Raw genomic sequence first — 23,155 nt, forward strand, 5'->3', positions numbered from 1 at the left:
CTGGATATATTGTAGGCACGTTCATAACTACCTGAAGATATATCTGAAAATATCTGAAGATTTACTGCGGCTGTGTATTGCACTATATTAAAATGATTATAATCTTGTCACATGCTCAAATCATTTAACTGATAGTTGATTGAACTCGGCATTCACAACTCTCAAAGCATCCTCATGTGTTTTTATTTCTCAAATAAATCTACAATGACATAAAAAAGGCAATAATAAAAACCTTTTACTGCTGTGAAAGTGCAGCGAGATTTTCCCGCTTTATTAACTTAACCCTTGTGGGACTTTTACATACACACCCAAGACTGAAATTCAAGCCCAGGAACGCTTCTTGAAGTGTAACTGAAATCTAGACAGCTTCTTTCTCTTTCTTTTGCTCTGTTTCACCCAGAAATTCCTCATATACCACAACTGGTATGCGTACCATGTGTTAAGAACCACTGCTGTAAATGATTATCATTGGTGGGTGGCACTGGCTACAGTTTGGGGGTGGGGGTGTCCTTCTTGTAGAGGTGGCATCAATTAATAATTCAATAATTTCAGCAATAAATAATTTATTTGGTTACAAATGAGTTCCATTCCTGTGGATGTTCCTAACCTGACTTTGTATGCATGTTAGAACTTGCACTGAAAATGTCTTTTAATGGAAATATTACCAAAATGCATAATGTCTTATTACTCATTTTACAGAAAAAAAATTCAGACTTACTAACTCTGAAGCAATATATATAGTATATTGACCTTTATGCATAAACATCCTACAGTACTTGATAATGGTGGCATGTCTCATAAATTCAGAATAGGAATAATGATGTCACAGAAACAAACCAGATGACTATAATCACTCAACAGAGATGTGCTGCCTTTGCTGAGGGATCACTCAGAGTGTCACCTCTTATTCCCAGCAGCTGCACTCTCTAAGATGTGTGGTCCACCAGGGGCCGTGCCGCTCCCCAAACCTTAACATAGACAGGCTGAGACACAAGTTCAACACAGCACACATTTTATTAATGTGGGGAAGCATCTTTCTCTTGCTCCCCACTTCACAACACAGTACACAAAGCATCAAATACAAATAGATACAGTCCTGTCTCTCTCTCTCTCTCTTCTTAATTCTCCAGTCCTCCTCCCACAAGCTTTGTCCTCCTCCACCCGACTCTGGCTCCTTGATTGGTGGTGAGACAACTTCTTTTATAGTGCACTTCCAGGTGCACCGGCAGCATCCACGGAGCCCAACAAGGCTGTTCCAAACTACAAGTCCCAACATGCCCTCCAGGGATCCGTGGTGCTGCCCTCTAGTGTCTTGGGGAAGATATCGACTCCAATGTGTTCTCTACCTCGGTCCTTCCAGCCAGCTGTCTTTCCAGCTGGGTAATGGTCCTGGCCATCTGTCACAATGGTATGGTTGGCAGTTGTACTTAGGATGCTGGAAATTAAAACCTGCAGTTTCTACTGCTCAGCTAAACAAATAACTGCAGGTCAAGCTGCTTACCTGTGACTGACATGTGCACACAAATGCCCAGACTGATTGAAAATGGTGACAAAGTCCATAATGTGTAATATTATTCCTCACCAGTAGCGGCAGCTACTATGTCTGTGCCAAAACTAGTTTGCTTTGTTCATAAGTAAAAAATCTGAAGTTGGTAGATGAACCTAACCCAGTAGCATTACGTGCAAGATGGGTGCCAACCCAACACATGGCCTACTCACATACGTACAGTATATCCAGTTCAGACTTGCCAGTTAACCTAACTTGCAGGTCATCTTTAACCAGTCTCTTGCACAGCGTACTGTACCTGATTGCTTTAAATCTTCTAATTAAAATAGTTGAACAGCTTGTTCTAACCCGTTGGCAGTCTGTTACTGCTAACCATCTTCAGTTTGCATATCGAGCAAATAGATCTGTGGACTATGCCATCAACATGGGGCTTCACTTTCTGCTGGAACATCTGGACAGTTATGGAACTTATGCCAGAATACTGTTTGTTGACTTCAGTTCAGCTTTTAACACCATTGTCCCTGAACTGTTGTTAACGAAACGTCTACAGAATAAACTGAATCCTTCCATCTGTAAATGGATTTACAGTTTTCTGGTAAAAAGGAAACAATGCATTTTTGTCGGCTCCCACCTTGACTGTCTCTTTATTAGCACATGTGCTCCTCAAGGCTGTGTACTTTCTCCCGTATTTTATTCCTTGAACACCAATGACTGTAGGTCCACTGAGCCTTCAGTTAAAATCATCAAGCTTGCTGATAATACCACCATTATTGGTCTAATTACTAATGGCAATAAAACGCATTATAGAAAAGAGGTGTCTCGTCTTGTGTCTTGGTGTGCTTCCAACAACCTAGTGCTCAATACCTCCAAGACAGTGGAAATGCTCATTGACTTTTGCAAACAGCAGTTACAACCTCTCCCACTAGAAATTAATGATTTTGCAGTCAGTATGGTGGAATCCTTCCAATTCTTGGGCACAACTATCACAAACACTCTCAGATAGGACTTTAACACCACCTACATCACTAGATAGATAGATACTTTATTAATCCCAAGGGGAAATTCACATACTGCAGCAGCACCTTACTGATACAAAAAACAATATTAAATTAAAGATTGATAATAATGCAGGTAAAAACAGACAATAACTTTATATAATGTTAACGTTTACCCCCCCGGGTGGAATTGAAGAGTCGCATAGTTTGGCACTAAAAAGGCACAGCAGTGATTGTACTTCTTATGCCAACTAAAGAAATTAAATATTTCCAAGCCAATCTCAGTTCAATTTTACAAAGCCATAATTGAAAGTGTAATTACATTCTCCATTGTTGCCTGGCTTGGTTCAGCACCAGCACACTCCAAAAGTAAATTACAGCATGTTATGAGGTCTGCTGAGAAAATAATTGGCTGTACCCTTCCATCTGTTGCAGACCTGTATACGTCTCGTTTCACTAACCATGTCATAGGGATCTCAACGGTCTCACCTCACCCTGCTCATTACTTATTCCAAAAACTCCCCTCTGGTAAACATTTTTTGTCAATTAAAACTAAAACTAACAGACACCTCAATAATTTTTTTTTTCCCCAAAGCCGTTGCCCTCTCAAACCAGTAACCTAGCCACATGGACAAAAACTTGGCACGGAATTGAAAGCCAGGACGCTTAATCCATGAAGCAGCAGTGCTAATATCTGTGCTACTTTTGGTCCATAATTTTTTTCTTTAAATACAAATTGTATTCTTCAGTTTTAGATTTCCAAATACATAAATATAGTTTTGTGAAAATCTTAAGCTGTTTTATTGTTTTCAAATAAGAAAGTGATTTTTTTTTTCTCTCGTCCAGGATATTAACCTCAAAATGACCAAAAGCAACCAGGTTTTACACTTTTCATTTCGAGAGGATAAACAGTGGAAAATGCAGCAGGTATGTTATCCACGTCTATATTTTTTGGCCTATAGCAGGCATATCACTAAATAAAATAAAACATATAATCTAATGTTGACATTTTCTAGGAATTTCAACGTTTGGATTATAAAACAAGTGAGATATTAGGTGACCTTGGTTCTATATACTTTTTTTCTTTTCATTTTTGCTATTATCAGGTGTTTGTCTATCACATTTTATATATATTTTTAAAAAAAAATTTTTTTTTGTAAGTGAGCAACATTTCCTCTAGTTATTATGTTTATTACAATTGTTTAATACTTCTGTATTATTTGTTGATGGTGATTTTTATTTTTATTTTTTTAATTTTTCATTTTGATTTATATTTTTTCTTTGACTTGTATGTATTACCTTTGATTTTGGGGTGACTGATACACCACTTGTCTCTCTATTGTAATAAAAAAAATCCTGGGACGAGACGTGACTTTTTCAGAGAGATACTTTCATGTCCCACGAGACAAGACTTTGTGCCAAGAGATTTAACCACACCCGGGGCCGGAAATAAAAGACAAAGAGTAGATGACAAAGTAGAACGTCATAAAGAATTCAAAAATGTTGGCGCGATACACATGCAGAGCAGGTTAGAGATAATGAAAGTACTAAATTTCGAAAGTCTCAAAAAAATGATAGTAAAGATCGCATTAGCGCAAACAAACAGAAATTATTACTCGGTGAAATAACGGAACAGCGAAAAGAGATCAAATATATTGTTCGGATTTAAACTTTAAGTCGGAGACATGTAGATCGTCTAATTCATGTTGCCATCAGGGAAAAGTAGTGTTTCTTCCCAATGAACAGGCGTATCCACGAGAATTAAAAGATTAGTTGTTTGGTGAAAGTGAAATCCACATACACTAGCGGTAGAGACGCAAAGTGGCTGGCATGTAGCGCAAGCCTGGGGGGTTGGCGAGCGAAGCGAGCAGGGGGCAAAGCCTCCTAGTCTCTCTAATAATAATCTATAGGTTTCATTACTTTTATGTTATACTTTTTTATATTGTGCTACAGATAGTTGGTTATACACAGTATATACTCTGTTGAAAATTGTTTTCTAGTTAAATTATTAATTTTATTTTTTTTATTATTTCTATGCCATTGTTTTATGATTCAACATATGTTGATTGACTTTCCTAAGACTTACTTACATATATGTATTATATTTGAGTGGATTATGATATTATGAATACATTTTGAGCAATTGTATCCTTTTTGTTTCTTATGCTGTGATTTATAGGCAGTGCTACCGTAATTTATGACAGTGTTCATTATTCCAAATGCTGCTATGATAGGTTCCAACTTTCTAAAGCACTTAATCTGATTAAGTGGGTTTGAAGTTTGTTGGATGGATTTTTATTAAAATGGCCATATAATAATGAACATAAATATACATTGGTGAAAATAGCATGTACTTCAGTTGGTAGGTTATCCATTGACTGCAGTGTTTGTAGCTTGTTAACTGCTCACTGGTTAAATAAAAAGATAATAAATAAATTAAATTTCTTAACAAGTAGATGAGTAGAAATTAAGCAAAAAAAAAGAATCAAAACAAAAAGTTGATAACCCATCGAAGCAATATACTGTAGATATTTCTAAAATATATTGTCATTAATGTGGACAGTGAGCTGACCTGAGTTATCTGGTTAAATAAAAAGCTTAGTTACTAGGAGGACCAACATCCATTTAAGACAGTAGTGGCAGCAAAAGCTTACAGCCCTTTAAGATCGGGATGGGATCCCCTCTGTCTCTCACAGAATTTATAATTTACTTAGAAGAGGGTCAGTAGACATTACTGTGTTTCAGTTTGACTTTCACTTGCAGTTTTCTTTCTGGAAAGACAGGTATTGCAACTCACTGCCTGAATGATTTCAGTTATTGTTCAGAGTTGTTTACACAATATTTACGGACACAAATATAAGTTCCAATTTGAATTATTTTCATGTTTAGTTTAGCACTTTATAAATTATCAAATGCACAAACATATCTGTCCAGATTGTCATGAGGAGGATAAAACAAATGTATGGATATTTATTTGCAGTGATTATTAGAGATGATAAAAAAGAAACTGCTGCCTGTGATCAGCAGTGATGTTTTCATTCTGGAATGTCCATTAACATGCCTTTTATGGAATCATTCAGATGTCAATGCTTTTATACACACACTCAGGATCTGAAATGGAACAGAAGTTAATAAGAATAAACCCTTCAAGTTCAGTGGGCAGCCTGTTGGCAAAAATGAATTTCCTTTGAGTTAAAAAAGAATTAACACTCCAGCAAATAGCGCAAGAATAAAGCAAGGGAGAAGCTAATTTTATCAGCATCCACTTGGGGTCAGATAGACTGGCTTTTTCAAGATGTGCACTAACAATAAGAACAGCAAGTGATTTAGAAATAAAAATGTAGTCAAGCCTCAAGTGAGATGGTGTTAAGGGGTGTGTGGAAGAATCATAACGTTTTGGTGGGGGAATTCAATGACTGACAAAATTGAACTCGGTTTAAATCAATGGAAAATCTGCACAGTGATCAGGCAGAGTGAAGATTTTGCTGGTAAAGTAAGAGTATGCATCTTATCTATCAAATGTTTGTAAAGGTTTTCTGCATCCATACCTGCACAAATATTGTAGTCTTTCAAGTTTAAGTTTTGGCTGGCTATGAATGGAAGGAGAGATAACTGTTATGTAGTCAGTGAGTAGATATTTCGGAGAGCCAATTTCTACTGCCATAACATAATTTACCAAGCTCACCTGCACCAGCACCAAGTGTTTTGGCTTGCAGTTTGTAGTAGATCAGAAAAACCACTTCCTAGGAATTGCTGATGCATACACAAAGTATTGCTTATTGCCAAATCTAGGCACGTAACTCAAATTCCTGTGTAAGTGTCACACTGACTCTCCTACATCACAAATAATCGAAGACACCCTCTTGGTGTTTCCCCCAGCAGCTTAAACAAGCTATGAAAGAATAGCCTTCACCACAGATAGCAGAAACCAAAAGATAAATTCAGCAGTAGAAAGTATAAAAGAAAGACACACCAGAGCATCCCTAAATTCAGGGAAGATAAATATTCATTGACTTTTGAAAGAGAGATTTGGAGCTTCTTGCACCTCTTTCAAGACAGTTTTTCAATTGACGAAGCAGAGAAGCTTTAATAATGATGGCCTTGGATGGGCAGATCATAATTAAATGTGTACAGTAGATCCTGTAGCACCTCTTAATTGGCAGTGCAGAGTTAAGCAAAGATAGGAATGAGACTGGCTAAAGCTTTTTCTGGACAGCAGTAGTGTTTCCGTTCTCAGCATTTTCTGTAAATCATCGGAGGTGAGCATTATTTTTATAATTCATGTCTTCTAGTTCTGGATAATTCAGGTTGAAGTAATCTGCTTGTCATGAATGCTGACCAAACGATTAGGTCCACTTTTGAAATTCCAACTATATTAATCATTTTCTTGGCTTTAATTACTTTTATATCACTCTGGACAACACTGAGCCACAAACTACTTCAGATTATCATAGAAAATGTTCATGTTTTCTCTACTAGTGTGTTCTGGTTTGGTCACTTCTCTATACAGCTGCTTTTTTCCAGGACCGGAGACTTACGAGTAGAATCCTTGATTTAAACTCCATCCTTGGATTCCAGATGATGATTGGGTGATTTATTTATTTATATTTGTAAGGCAATTTATGAAGGTAGAGACTCCAAAAATGAGAAGGTCAGTGAACCTGGAGAACTACCTCATCTCATGTCTATCAGCCAACAGAGGCCATTCAATACTTCAGAAAGTCTCTTTTCATCGTTTCATTGTGAAAGGTTGAGATTGCTTCAGTCCCTTTCTTAACAGCATTCTCAAGCACTTGATTCAGCCTTGTAAACTCTGGTTTACTCTTATTTCACTTATTTTGCAATTGCAGATTTACTATACAATTCAAATTGCAGATATCAAAGTTGCACCATAGACCTTACTGTTTTTAAGACAATACTCTATATGTATAGTATAAACAACAATCAAAAAGACTTGAGGTGCTCAGTAGTTTTCTCCATTACTTGGTAAAATTAACCTTTTTATGTTACAGATTCAGGATGCAAGAAACCATGTGAATCAAGCTCTACAGTTGTTAAGCAGCAGAGACGACAGTTACCATTTTAAAACTGGTGCTGAGGTCAATAAGGTGGGTGGCAGTACTGTATATTATTACATTTCCTAGTCCCTACCTAGTTTTTTGCTTTTACACTACAAGTGAAAATCATAGTTCCTTATATTATAAATGTAGTAAATAACAAGTTTGAGAGTTTTATATGAAAAATCTTTCTCTAATAAAAGTGCAGTGTTCTACGGTATCTTTTTTCCTTTATCAAAGTGAGTAAAGTCTTTGAAGTCTGCTTTTCATCTGCAAACATTTTGGAAAACTATTTGGCTTTCCTCAGTGTTAAGGAATTGTCTAGGTTTTGTGAAGAAATCAATCCTGAATTTTATAGCCTTAATCCACAGTTATATGCTGTGCTCTAGCTACACCATATGGGATAGAAGCATATTTTAGACTTGAGGTATAATTTTAGTGCAAACTAGTTAAAGCTTCATTATCTAATGAAAACATTATGCAGCAAGAAGTGAACTTTAGCGTACAGTTTCAGATATATCATATTTTTTGAGAAAGATTGTTCTCAATCTTATACCTCAAAAGGTATATTCTATATTTATAGTTACAACTATTTGCAGTTCCAGCTTTTACAAAAATGAGGTATGTAAGAAAGTAAAGAACAATTTATTGAGATTTTATTTCATTTGACACTGCATTAATAATGATGATTGTTTCAGTTGCAATTTGTGGAAAGCAGAACTTTTTCCTAAAAGTGAGAGGACTCTGGGCAAATACACTCTTAGACTCAGCTGGCAGTATATCTGGTCATATCAATGGATAATGAGGGAAAAGAAAAAAAAATATGATTGTGGAATTCCAAGTTGTTCTGTGTAAACATGGTGTAGTTTGTCTTGCATTCCACAAAATTAATAAAGTAAAAAAGAAAAAGAGCTTCTACTCCATCACATTTAAATAGAGTAATGGTGTGATTTTTTTTTTGTGTGTGTGTGTTTCAGTATTGCACAAGTAAATTACTAGTTTTACTATTACTATTTCATTTCCATAAGCAACCATTGCGGGAATATAGATAATCGTGCCATTGTTTCGAGTTGCAGGAAATTTAATTCAATTAGTTACTTACATTTCAGCTAATGGATGCAGTTATGCTGCAGCTAACAAGAGCCCGCAATCGTCTTACTACACCAGCCAGCCTAACCCTGCCTGAAGTGGCCTCCAGTAGCCTAACGGTATGTCTTGACACTAATGGGAAAATCTTGAGTGAAACTGTACACAAGTAAATAGAGCCTGCTTCTGATTTTTGCTTTCTTTCAGAGAATGTTTACTCCCCCACTCCCTGGAGATATACTTGTAAATTTTTACATTAACCTCAGTAAACTCTGCCTCATTGTCTATCAGCTTCATGTTCTACAGCCAAATTCAAACAAGGTAAGAGCAGAGTGCATATAAATGAATACCTTTTATTCAGAAAATGTCTGAATGTAATTAATTCAGTGTGAGGTAATATGCTGTATTAATGAAGCTCATGATTTTCATAGTTTATTGCACAAAAAGCAATTAATTATGATTTTTAGTTAGTAATTTGTTAAAACGTATCATTTATCTCCCTAGATAATCACTCCTGACCATCTTCATAATAGTTTTGTGCATGAATCACATATGTGCAAAGACATTAATTTTATAGTATTAGAATTATACTCCACGTGCTCCTCATTTCTGGCAGTTGCGAATGCAAGAGGGTGTAGTAACACAATCTGTTCCAACTCTGCTTTAAGACACACAGAGGGTATTTAAGTAATCAACAGAAGTTGGGACACCTGTGCAAATTGTTTGCTTTAACCTGCAAGGCTTATTAACTTTAATACCTACCGTGTTTCCCCCAAAATAAGACCTACTTCGAAAATAAGCCCTAGCATGATTTTCAGCCTGCTCTGTAATATAAGCCCTACCCCAAAAAATAAGAGCTAGTCATGATCGTAAGCTGAAAAGCAAGGCCCTAAGGCTGGGTTGATACTTCACGCGATGTGACACGTGTGTCCGAAACATCCATTAAATTCCGAAGACACCTTGCTACAATATCTCTGAAAAGGATGTTTAATGATTACACACATCAAACCAGGGATGTGCCCATTCCAGCAAGCATCGGGCGCAAGGCAGAAACAATCCCTGGATGGAGCATTGGGTCATCGCAAGGTGAACACAAGCACTCACATACACTAACGTCACTTTAGCATCACCAAATCCCTAAACCTTCATGTCTTTGGATGGTAAACGGAGCACACTGTGGAAACACACCTGGGAAACATGCAAACTCCATAAGGACGTGACTCCCTGTGAGACAGCAGCGCTACCGCTCTGCCACAGTGTCACCCCCACATGTGTAACTATTGACAGTATTCATTATTTAAACAAAGTTAATGATTTATCTGTACAATGTAACATATATAACTTTAATGCATTTCATCATGAAAGTGATATCAAGTATACAGTAAATCTAAGGATTCTAAATGTGCAGAGAGCTGGAATATCAGAAATGTAATGTATTCTGTGTGGCAATTGCTGCTGTCAGCTCAGGAGGAAGCAAAAGAAAGACATATAGTGTTTAACAACTGGGTCGGTTTTAAGATGACATTTATGACGGTCTGCTTTAATGATAAAATAAACCACGAGGTTAAAGTGGAAATTTCCACTTTAATCACAAAACAAACAATTTCACCATGTCCTTAATTTTTTTCTCTGTGGCTCAAATACGCCACCGTACATTCTGATGCTATTGTGAAGGTAAAAAAAAGATGACACAGAAGATGTCATGTGAGACTTTTAAAATATATCGTGTCATTACGATCAGGAATATGCGACGCTTGAATATAAAAGCACCATGAATGCATTTGTATGTTGGCATTTTGCTTCACCACATCGAACCATTCATCAAACATCGAAGCACGCACATCGATCCCGTAGGCTCCTAAAAGCGGCTGGAGTAGCGAAAAATTCAGGCTGGAATTCAAGGTTTGAATGTGGAGAGTTATGTCGATATTCCAGAAGAAGATGACATGACTGTATTTGGATATATGTATATTGTTGTACATGAATAAATATAAGACATCCCCTGAAAATAAGCCCTAGTGCATCTTTTGGAGTAAAAATTAATAGAAGACCCAGTCTTATTTTCGGGGAAACATGGTATTAGTTGTTCCATGAAGAAGGCCCTTTTGCACTATTCTAAAAATTTCCTTTAGTTTTTCTAAACTAAACTTTACATTTAAACCTCTGGCAGTTTACTGCATATGTTTTCACCATTTTAGGTCATTCATTGTATTTCAGAATAAATTTGAAGAAATTAGTTATACACACACACACATACAGTAAATATTTTTGTAACTCTTAATGATTCACTCTTTGCATCTTAGTGTTATAATATAACTTCACAGTAATTGGATTCTGAAAATTTTCAGATGGTTACTGTAGTTGAAATGAACTTTTGCTTACTAAAAGAATTTTTAGGAACTAGTGCAGTGTTCTTTAAAGTAGGATGATGTCTAGTTAAAAACAGATTTATGAAAACCTCTTTTTAACATTAAGTGTGGTAGAGAAAGGCTGTAGACTTGAAATTCCAAATCTTTATAAAATTTTCTTTTTGTAGAACTTCAAACCTGGAGGGAGTTCAGTTCTGCACAATCCTGGCACAATGTTGTAAGTAGTCTTAAAATGTACTGTTTATAATGATAATAATAATTTTTTACATTTATATAGCACTTTTTTCAGTACTCAAAATCAGCACTAATGTGCAGCATCCACCTGGATGATGCAAAGGCAGACATTTTGCACCAGCACATGTACTACACATTAACTATTGGGTGGTGATGTGGTGAGAAATAGTTACCCAATTAGAGACAAGGGGTGATTAGTGGGGCAGAATGACTAAGCCATAGTGGGCAATTTACCAAGGGCATTGGGATATACCCTACTCTTTATGAAGGATGCCCAGTGATCTTTTATAACCACGGAGTCAGGACCATGATTTTTTTTCTCCTCTGAAGGACAGCTCCATTTATAGATAGATAGATACAGCACAGTGTCCCCATCACTGCACCTAGGACATTGGGAATCATAGGGTAAAGGGTAAGTGCCCCCTCCTGGCCTCACCAACACCTCTTCCAGGTTGCAACCCAAGCTTTTCCTGGTTGTTCTCCCATTCAAGTGCAGGTTGGGCCTAAACATGCTCAGCTTCATGTGGAGAACCTGTTCTGAAATGCTTGTGGTATGTATATTCCCTTAAACCCAGATACTGATAAATTAGTTTTCAACTCTTTTGAGTATTTAAACAAAATAGGGATCTTTTGACTTTATAATTTAAAATGTCAGTATATGCTATATGTGTACAGATTGTAGTAGCTTCCAGGCAGGAAAGGGTGGAACTTGATAAAGTAAATGGGTCTGTTGAAGTAAGACTTAAGAGGTTTGGTGGGGCCAGTGCTTATGTACTGGAGGAAGTGAAGTCACACTAGAAGGGGGAGTCAAAGGCAGGCATGTAGGTGGAAGAGTAGAAATGAACACCTGTTAAGGTAGGCCCATAGAGCCAGTAGAATTGTTGCTTTCCTTTATGATTTGGTACTTTTCTGTCAGTGTTTTTATGCAGTCTCCCAGATTCTGGTTAAACTTAAACATGTTAGTCTTTTTCAACAAGAAAAAAACATATTGACAATCGCAAAGGCCCCATCCTATCAAAGAGTATCTGTGTAAAATGTATATGTATATATTTATATATCTAGATTTTGTATAGTTTAAAATGTAGGTTTTACATTTTGTATCAGTTTTGACTTTTTCAGGATGTTTACTTTAGCTTTCAGTAGCCTTATTGACTTACATTCTGTCTATCTGTCTGTCTGCTTGTATGTCTTTTAAACAGTGAATTCAATAACCTGAAATTTGAAGTTAGCCATGTCCATAAAGTGGAGTGTGTAGTTCCTTGGCTAAATGACACTCTTGTATTCTTCACAATTTCCCTTCAGTTATGTCAGCAGCTGAAAGATAAGGTGGGTGTTCCCTAACGGGTACTTCACTAAATGTGATCTGTTTTCCTTCACTCCTTCTTTTAGCACTCAATTTGGAAACCAGTCAGAATCTGAGAAGACAAGCAAGTCCAAGTTCTATTGATGGTTCATGTTGTTTTAGTTCAGCTGCTTAATACGATCACTTGACAGGCAAAAGGACTGTGGTGATAATGTAAAAGCTTTTGGAAAGGCAAGCAATAAAACACAGCTGAAAGCATTTGGTACATTTGTTCACATAGGATAGATAAGCGGAGTGCAACCTTGTTATGGATGTGTACAGATATCAATTTGTGTTGTATTAAACACTCATTGTTTCGTATTTTTAGAAAGAAAATACTGAAATTAATTTAACCAGACTGAATGCTGGAATATGTTAGTTTTTTTTCTGAGCAGAAGCTCCTGAGACATTTATTATTTATTTTTAAATAGAACAATGTACTTACCTATTCACCAATTTAAAAAAAAAAAAAAAAACTACTTTTCACATTTTGCAGATGCTCTTTGTCTTGCTGGATAATCTGTGTCTCTAGAATACCCACACAATAGTTGCTTTGTCATTAGGGACATCTGTTATAGTTAATTTATATAATACAGGTAAAATTCCATTACAACGAAATTTTCAATATGAGAATTTTCAAAACGAAGTATTTTTATGGTCCCGACAGTTTCCCCATATGACACGAGTCTATAGAAATCTTGTTACTACGAAGTACATTCAGCAGATACTTTCATTACAATGAAGTGCCCAAAAGACCTTGAAATGCCTGAATGAATCATTCCCAGAGCAGTTAGTTCTGTGATCGCAGCTCAGTTGTGCACAATGATCCCCAAACAGAAACACTGTAAAAAAAAAAAAATGTCTGTCTTCGAAGTTTGCTCGTACTGTTTTTTTGCTGTTTTTGTTTTCGGTAGTTTTATAGTGATACCTTTTGCTTATTGCTTGTCAACATTTGAAAAACATCCATTGGAATTTAACTCGTAGTCACCCTCCTATAGAAATGGCAGACATGAAAAAATGATAACAGTTCATATTAGAAAAAAAAATTAAAATTTTTGCAGCTCTCGATTGTGGTAAAAAGAGAAAAGATGTTGCCAGTGAATTCAGAATTTCACCATCAACACTGTCAATTTTCTTGAAAGACCGAGCAAAAAAATGAAGAAAAATCTCGGGTTGCAAATATATGCAAACTGCTGCATTTGAAGATGTCGAAAAAGCCGTTTTTATTATGTTCAGTGATGCTTGATCAAGAAACATTCCTATTAATGTGGCGCTCATTCAAGAAAATGTCAGGTTTCTAAACTCTCTTGGGATCTCCTACAACTGGACAACACGCTGAAGAGCGTCCCCAAGTGCGATCACCACGTCTGTGGAAGACAGTTTATATGTTGCCGGGGTAACAGCAAGCTCACAGGTCTGCTGCATCTCTCCGCCAAAGTAAACTCGATGGGTGATGCAAGGAACATTGTAAATGCAGTGAACAGGATTACTTGACCATTACCTGGCCACAACCCTGCCTGACTGCTGCGTCTGAGTATAGGAGAGTGGCAGATCCCGCAACAATAAATAACGTGCTGTTTCGTGTTTTGGGGTGTAAGACAGGGACTTATAGTGTGACCCCCCGAACTTTTAGGATTCGCTTCTGTGGCGTCTCACTGCATCGCTGTGAGCCTGCTGTTGCCCTGCCCTGGCAACGGACAAACAATCTTCCACAGACGTGGCAATCACGCTTCGGGACGCACTTCAGCGTGACGTTCCCGTTGGGTGGGGGGGGATCCCAAAAGAGTTCAGAAACCTCACAATAGAAGAAGACAAGGGTGATTCGGCTTCTGATTGATAACTGTGCTGCCCACAACATGCCTCCGCATTTAGATAATGTTCACATTGAATTCCTCCCACCCAATTGCACAGCAGTGCTTCAGCCATTGGATTTGGGCATCATTCACACCCTGAAAGTGTATTATCGCAAGGAAATGCTGAGGGAAATTCTCGTCAGCATAATTTGTAGACAGGAGAAGATTAAAATTAACGCGAAAGAAGCTATTGAAATGATTGCAGACGCCTGGATCAAGTTAAAGAAAGCACTATAGCAACAAATACAGAATCTCATAACAACAAAATATTTTTTAGGTCCCTGGAAGTTCATTGTAACGGAATTTTACCTGTATATAATTTAATATAAAGTCATGTTTGATAAAATTGTGTATGATCAAATGTTTAAATGTGAGCATTGTGGGTTGGAATATGGACATTTGTTGGCAGATTTAGCTTTTGAGAGAGAGATTTGGTTCATTAACAGGAGGCTCCATATCAAGGTTGAGAACACGCCACACTACAAAGTAAATGACTTTCTTTTTGTTTTTCACCATTTTAAACCTAGCACACATGTCCTTTGTCGTAGGTGAGCATTTAACAATACTTTTTTTTCCCCAGCAGTCTCCAGGTGCTTGCAAATCTGTTGTCTCTGGCTGACTGCTCTTTTATTTTCTAAAACTGCCATGTATCTTTTTCCCTACTGTAGCATAAGCATTTCAACAGATCAAATAATAGATAACAAGAGAGAGTGCTCAGGAGGTCAGATATGTTTGGAGAAGGTGGCCAGTTGAAATACGAGACAAAAGTGTCACCCTTAGTTACAACTAGGCATGTCACAATACCTGACATTCTTCTTTTAAATTCCCCTGTTATTCAATATTGTGCCTTTTTCTGTCATACAATATAAAATATATAAATACTAACAGCAACAACAGCTTTAAAATACTGGTATATTTATCAGGGGTTGAACTTTAATGTGTGTCATAGATGAGGATCCACACCCCCCCCCCAACCCCCGTCGCAACAACAAATGGGGAGTTTACAGTCTCAGGTTGAATTTGGCATTAGGTTTATAAAGAATGACCTGCCTGATTTATCTCAACGTGTGCGCATTTTACATTTATTTTCTGACATTTCCTCTCCAGTAACTGAAAAATACTGCTTAAAATCCATACTAAATATACAAATGCAAACATTATTATATCCATAATGTTGAATTAGTGAGTTTCTAGATGATTCAGGATATTTCCATTTAAACAAACCTTTTAAAGCTGTTTTTGTAACAACATACTTTTAAAGTTTGATTTATCAGTGAACCAGTCTGTTGAGTTTGTAACATTTGCTATTGTAAGATTTTATTTGCCTGATTAGCTAGTTAAAAATGATTACTAACAACTAATATTTAACAGATAAGTTGAATTAAACTCGTAGGGCTTTATTTTCCTTTCAAAATGTATCCTTTTATTTTTTTTCATTTGTCCCAACTTTAAAGTTTCCTGGTAAAAATCATACTTTACAGTTTTGCATGACCCCTTATTTCAGAACTCCTGTTAAACAGATTTGTTTTGTTGAATTTAAGGTGCCTTACTTGAGTGATCAAACCTTATTTATTATGCAGGTGTACAAATCCAGAATTTGAAAATCACTGTCACTCAAAAAATGTCTGTGAGACAGTATTACATTCTGCAATGTAGCATTCAAATATACAGTGCATCTGGAAAGTATTCACAGCGCATCACTTTTTCCACATTTTGTTATGTTACAGCCTTATTCCAAAATGGATTAAATTCATTTTTTTACTCAGAATTCCACACACAACACCCTATAATGACAACGTGAAAAAAGTTTACTTGAGGTTTTTGCAAATTTATTAAAAATAAAAAAACTGAGAAATCCCATGTACAAAAGTATTCACAGCCTTTGCTCAATACTTTGTCGATGCACCTTTGGCAGCAATTACAGCCTCAAGTCTTTTTGAATAAGATGCCACAAGCTTGGCACACCTATCCTTGGCCAGTTTCGCACATTCCTCTTTGCAGCACCTCTCAAGCTCCATCAGGTTGGATGGGAAGCGTCGGTGCACAGCCATTTTAAGATCTCTCCAGAGATGTTCAATCGGATTCAAGTCTGGGCTCTGGCTGGGCCACTCAAGGACATTCACAGAGTTGTCCTGAAGCCACTCTTTTGATATCTTGGCTGTGTGCTTAGGGTTGTTGTCCTGCTGAAAGATGAACCGTCACCCCAATCTGAGGTCAAGAGCGCTCTGGAGCAGGTTTTCATCCAGGATGTCTCTGTACATTGCTGCTGTCATCTTTCCCTTTATCTTGACTAGTCTCCCAGTCCCTGCCACTGAAAAACATCTCCACAGCATGATGCTGCTACCACCATGCTTCTCTGTAGGGATGGTATTGGCCTGGTGATGAGTGGTGCCTGGTTTCCTCCAAACATTGGCATTCACACCAAAGAGTTCAATCTTTGTCTCATCAGACCAGAGAATTTTCTTTCTCATGGTCTGAGAGTCCTTCAGGTGCCTTTTGGCAAACTCCAGGAGGGCTGCCATGTGCCTTTTACCAAGGAGTGACTTCCGTCTGGCCACTCTACCATACAGGCCTGATTGGTGGATTGCTGCAGAGATGGCTGTCCTTCTGGAAGGTTCTCCTCTCTCCACAGAGGACCTCTGGAGCTCTGACAGAGTGACCATCGGGTTCTTGGTCACCTCCCTGACTAAGGCCCTTCTCCCCCAATCGCTCAGTTTACATGGCCGGCCAGCTCTAGGAAAAGTCCTGGTGGTTTCGAACTTCTTCCACTTACGGATGATGGAGGCCACTGTGCTCATAGGGACCTTCAAAGCAGCAGAAATTTTTCTGTAACCTTCCCCAGATTTGTGCCTCGAGACAATCCTGTCTCGGAGGTCTACAGACAATTCCTTTGACTTCATGCTTGGTTTGTGCTCTGACATGAACTGTCAACTGTGGGACCTTATATAGACAGGTGTGTGCCTTTCCAAATCATGTCCAGTCAACTGAATTTACCACAGGTGGACTTAAACTCAAATTCTCAAACTGAAAACATTTGACTGGCAACGTGACAGCAGAATGTTTTTGACACATGTTGATGCCGTGCTGTATCCTCACCACTGTAAACCATTTCCATTTGAAGTTTACTCAGGATTTTCTCACTTACTATTGTGCCTTCTGAAATAATTCATTTACTTGCATTCACTTAATCACACATGAGTATGGTATGGATTTCTCGGAATTACCAATACTGTAAAAAAGCTGGTACCGTTACATTTTCAGAACTTTAGCATAGACTTTGTACCAAAAAATCAGTTCTTGTGACATCCCTAATTACAACAAAGCTGAGCGTTTAGTCCCACCACTCCAGGTGATACTATTTAATTTAGGGCATGGTGGACAATGCAGTCAAAAGTAAATCTGAATGTGATGGGCACATTTCCTCACTATAACCCACACCTACACAGCTTGGTTGTCTTTACTCTTGTCTCCGCTTGCGTTTAGGCTTACATGCAACTCCATATGCTAGCTAAGCAGTTGTTAGTTTTGCTGCAATTGCCATTAAAGAATGGAGCAGACAGATATATGAGTCCTGATTTATATAAGTGAGAAGAATGATTACATTTAATTATTGAGGAATCTGATAATAAAGAACGCTACTGTCCATTCAGAATTTAATTTCATATTGGTGACTCAAAATGTAAGTTTTTTTATTAGGCACTTCTAACAAGCATTTGTAATAGTCTTTATTTTCTTTTTTCCTGAGAGCATCATCCAAGTAGTTTTGTAGACATGAACAGTCCAGTGTTTTAAAAAAAATTTTTTTTTAATTTCTCTTTACATTTTTTTAAAAATATTACACGCAGGTCTCTTCATCAAATGTCAGCATGTTAGCTGTTTGCATTCCACTATTAACTGTTTAAAGAAAGGCATCTCAGTGTTCTAAAAGCATGTTAAAATTAAGGCAAAATTGATTTTGTTAGCAGGGATAATTAAATATTAAGAAAGTAGCTGGCCTAAATACATGCAGCCATCATGGCCTTTCAAGATTTGAATTTGAGACCTCTACTTTATGTATTTTTTTCTCTTGCCAAGGTGAATTTTCTCAGAAAGGACTTTACAAAAAACTGTAATTTTTAGCCTCGATTTTGCCAGGCACAATTCTTCAAATATTTACTTATTAAATGAAGCATTAAATTGATCCCTTTTAGTACTCACAGGAGTGTGTATTTTAGGGCAGTGTTTCTCAGCCAGAGGGTTGTGACCTACTTTTGGGTTGTAAGATACCGTTGCTTATCATCACAGCAGTTGACCGCACTGCATGTTATTTATTCCTGTTTGTATCTGCAGACCCCACAGCTGTGTTTGCACTCGGTTAACCATGGAGGACCAATATATCCTGGTTATGGGTTGACCCATTTTTAACTTAAAAAGGTAAAAATGGGCAGTGAGACACTAAAGTTTGAAAACACTGCTTTATATGTGTATTTTGTGACTAAAAATACAGTAAAGGACCCTTTTAGGGCTGGCATGGTAGAAAATGGTTAAAGCTCATAATTCCATTGGCATGGCCTGTGAAATCAGTGTGAAGTCTGTAGGACTTGCCCATGTTCAGTGTTTCTCAGCATACTCTCACGTGTGTTGTTTTGACTGGGTGAGAGTCCCATGAATCACTGGATCCATGGCTGATGCCTACTTTGCACCCAGTGTTACAAGGATAGACTGTGACCTTCCGTTATTCTGTAATGTGGAAGTACGTTAAAAATGGACAAAACATTCCTTTAGATCAGCTGTGTAAGCTGCACTGGCACTAAATCTTTAGAGTTGTTGGAGAATTGTCTTTTCATGCTCTCTCTGCTGTCTTTTAAGAGCAACAGCTCACACTTTATAAATAATAACTTTTCAGTTTGTTTGATTTACTTTTCAATTGATTTTTTTTGTCCAATTGATTGTTTTTTTTTTTCTTTTTAGATTTCTGTCTTTTCCAGCTATTGGAACTACAGACCTTACTAATTTTTATTTTGTGAGATTCAGCTCACTGGTTTGTCAACTAAAGTGGCATTTTTATTAAGTTTCCCACCTCTATCACCTATGGGCATTTTCTGACATTTGGAGACGAAGCACGGCATATATTACAGAGAACACTACTTGGGACCATTTGTTACCTGGATACAGTACTTGTTTTTGGTTCTTTTTAACTTTAAAGCTGACAGAATTTTGTTCTTGTGCTTGCTTAAAGAGTGTATACAATGAAAGAGGGCTTTGCCTGTTCTGTCAAACGCAGTTTAGTGTCGTTTATAAAGCCAGACAGAGCTGTGGGACACACATCATGATGTCATTTAAAATCTGAACTTTATGTGATAAAACATTTTTGTGTGTCCCCCCCCCCCCCCCCCCCCCCCCCCCCCCCCCACTATGTATATAGTTCGCACATACAGAACATTAAGCATGAATTATTCTTTTTTTAAATGCATTAATGTGTTTCTCTTTTATTCACATCTGGGAACATATTTAGCCAGTGTTTAACTCATGAACAATTTAGTATTTGAGTCTTTTGTTATTAATTTATTTGGGGAAAAATGTGAATGCACTATTCCTTTTTGGAAGTTACTAGTACATGTAATGTATAATCTCTTCTTTTTGGCATTAAATATTTCTCATGAATGTGCTTAAACAGTTTAGTGATGACCAAAATAATGTGCAATAATAATAAAAAATATGAAATGTTTCTTTTTTTTAAGCTTGTTGTTTTTTCATTCAGGTAAGGATATTCAGTGCAGAATTTTTCCATATTTTGAAATGATTTTGTTTCCCCTTATGCCTTCCTTTTTTTTAATGTTTTTTTAATCCAGTATTACCGAGCACTTGAGTTCTAAGGATTACTTTGGTGGCCAAGAAAAACTTTCATGCAGAATGGAAAGCAAAAAGTTGATCATATAATAGCCAATGGTGACCAGTATTGATTATTGTATTCTCTAGTATTGTATAACGGAAAATTATGAGAAAACGCCCTTGGGAAAAGACAAAACCGTCAAATGTCAGTTACTGTATCCGTCATATGTGCAAAACATGCAAAAGACTTTTTTGTTTTGCTAAACTATTGTTAAATTTGTACATGTGAATAAACAGAGCACATCATAAACAGGAAACAAAAGCCTCATGGGAGACAGGACTTTTGACCAGTGAATGAGGGGGAGAGGCGGGTCTTCAACATCATTGGTCACTGTTAGCTTTTATTATATCATAATTTTTTTCTGTCCATTATCCATAAAAAGATTAGATTAATTTGCTTTTTTCTTGTCCATCACTAAAAACTACATGGAGTAAGAAACATAAAGGAATACTCCTCCCAAAAATGGTATTTTTAAGTATCAAGACACAAGATTAATGCTGACCATGTTTTATAGTGATGTTGCATCTCAATTAATAGATAAGATATTTTCTGGAGTTGTTTGAAAGGAGTATTCTTTTAAACTATTTAGTGTAAAAATTGCTAACTTTCATTATGTATAGATGAATTTTTCTTTTATTGCTCAGTTCCTTTCTCCAGATGGTGCTGCAAATAAAGTGTAGGCTGTAAATGTAATCATTTTAGTAATGCATACAATTCATTACAATGCACCCAGCTGTTAGTGAAGGCAATGCCCAGAAGCTGTGTTTTTGAGAAAATAAAAAAGACCTGCAAACTCCAAGTCACAAAAATATTGGAACAGCAACAAAACAATTCTTATGGCTTTTATACTTAAGGGAGTAAAATGGATGTATCCCATAAATGCTGTTCTTTTTGGCAATCTGTTATCAAGCCCACTTAATGCAGGGTCTGTTCTCCCGTGTCTCCATGAGTTTTCCTCTGGGTACTTCACTTACAGCTGACATCCTGTAGACACTCAGTTAGGTTATTTGACAACTCCAAACTGGCCCAATTAGAAATGAGTGTCAGTGTGACGGACTGGCGCTCCATCCTGGGTCCAACCCATCCTCCCCCCCTGCTTTGCTTCCAGTGCTGCCAGTCCCAAAAGGCAATCATTTCTTAAAAACTGAATTACAGGAATGACCTCATTGCCAATTTAAGTTTTTCTTTAAAAATAAATTACATACAGTGAGAAATGGAATATTAAAAATGGCATAAGCATTTAGCTTTATACTCATTGTAAGAGTGATTTTTGGTAATTGAATGAAATGTTAAATCAATTCCATGCAAAACTTTGGACACTCCTGGCCAAATTACATATTTTCTTGACTTGTGAAGCAATAATAGTAATAAAAACAGCAAATAAACTAAAACAATGACATTTCTCGTGAACATGTTAATGTACAGTTATGATTTTATTTGTACTGAAAACATTTTTAATTAGAAATATGAGAGTAATGTGGGCATCCTGCTAAGTCAGTATTTTAGTAACCACAATTTTTCTTTTTCTTTTTTTTTTGTAACCTGTTATGAATCTTTGAATTCTTGTATTGGAAAACTGTCCCCTTCTTTATTGCCCGTCACTTCCAGCATTGAGATATTCTTGGGCTGGTTTAAAGTCACAGCACACTTAAGATCTATTCACAGGTTTCCATTGACATTCAAGTCTGGGGACTGCAGCGCCAATCCAAAACTTTCATCTTGTGTTTCTTGAGGTACTTCATACAGTAGAAGAGTTCCAGTTGTGTTTTGGATTATTGACTTTTTTTAAACAGCTTAAATGTGAATGGGGCGTTTTGATTCGTAATCTCTGCCACCATATAAATGAATGTATTTCCTCTCATTCTTCCTACATGAATCAATAAAAATTCATGAAGTATTTCTGGTTTTCCAGGAGAGAAATACTTAGGATGGCGCAGTACAGTATCTTAGCTGCAGTGCATTCTGTTATACAAGTACAAGTACCAAAGTGGATTAAGTAAAAAGGCTGCCTTAAAACAATAAAAAGATTTTCAAACACTCATTATGTGGATGATATATCAAGGTTGAAAATGTCAGAAAACCACTTTTAATCATTTGACGTAAGGGTTGCTGCCATGACAGACTCTACCCACCATTTGGCCACAGTTCTTTGAAGATGCTTACCATCCTGAGGGCTAATTTACACTTAAATTGAGCCCCTTCATCTGGTACTGTGGCATCTGTCAGCAGTTCCTAGTAAACCCTTACCCTGTGTGGCCAGAACATTTGCCCCCAAATCAGAGGACATGACTACTCTGTTGATTACTGGCCATTACTGTTTGGGTTAGAGGCTGCCTAAGCAACAGGTTAAAGAGAGGAACCCACCCTGGACCTTCCGCTGGTCCAGTGGTTTCAAGTTGAGATCATGGAGGACTGCTGTAGCACAGAGTTTTTATTCCAGCCACTATCTTAATTAATCAATTACAGCTCATGCTTCTATTCCCCCACTTTTAATTGACTTGTTTTTAAAGATATGGAACCCCAATTGTTTTCTTTTTTCTTTAATCAGTAGTTAAATAATAAAGAGGAGCTAATGGATTACTGGCTAACTTCGGGTGTTAAACTTTGTTGCTGGAGAAGCACCATTTTTACTCCAACTACTTTATAAAGTCGAAGCCATGCCTTTCCATTAATGACACACTTTATTTAATTCTATGGCTTCCCATTTTGCCACATGAGAAAGTCTCAAAGCTGTTGCTTTTCTTCTATTTTTCTGTGAGAACCAACAACATGTGGACTTTCATGTTTTTTTTTTGTTTTTTTTTTTAACACCACAGATTTTGTCTGGTCACCTATGCCTA

The 23,155-nt window shown here is 37.0% G+C and overlaps 1 protein-coding gene across 1 annotated transcript in view; it reads left to right on the forward strand.

Moving 5' to 3' along the window:
• Nucleotides 1–19,779, forward strand: part of rogdi (rogdi atypical leucine zipper) — a 41,857-nt gene extending 22,078 nt beyond the window's left edge. Inside the window, exons 5-11 of the mRNA XM_028813903.2 lie at nucleotides 3,349–3,429; nucleotides 7,515–7,610; nucleotides 8,669–8,767; nucleotides 8,853–8,966; nucleotides 11,182–11,231; nucleotides 12,448–12,574; nucleotides 19,394–19,779. Of these exons, the coding sequence (XP_028669736.1) occupies nucleotides 3,349–3,429; nucleotides 7,515–7,610; nucleotides 8,669–8,767; nucleotides 8,853–8,966; nucleotides 11,182–11,231; nucleotides 12,448–12,574; nucleotides 19,394–19,435 (609 nt within the window). The 3' untranslated portion in view covers nucleotides 19,436–19,779. The remainder of the gene's footprint in view (nucleotides 1–3,348; nucleotides 3,430–7,514; nucleotides 7,611–8,668; nucleotides 8,768–8,852; nucleotides 8,967–11,181; nucleotides 11,232–12,447; nucleotides 12,575–19,393) is intronic.
• The last annotated feature ends 3,376 nt before the right edge of the window (nucleotides 19,780–23,155 follow it).

The sequence above is a fragment of the Erpetoichthys calabaricus genome, chromosome 11, assembly GCF_900747795.2.
Source record: "Erpetoichthys calabaricus chromosome 11, fErpCal1.3, whole genome shotgun sequence".
Taxonomy (NCBI): Eukaryota; Metazoa; Chordata; class Cladistia; order Polypteriformes; family Polypteridae; genus Erpetoichthys; species Erpetoichthys calabaricus.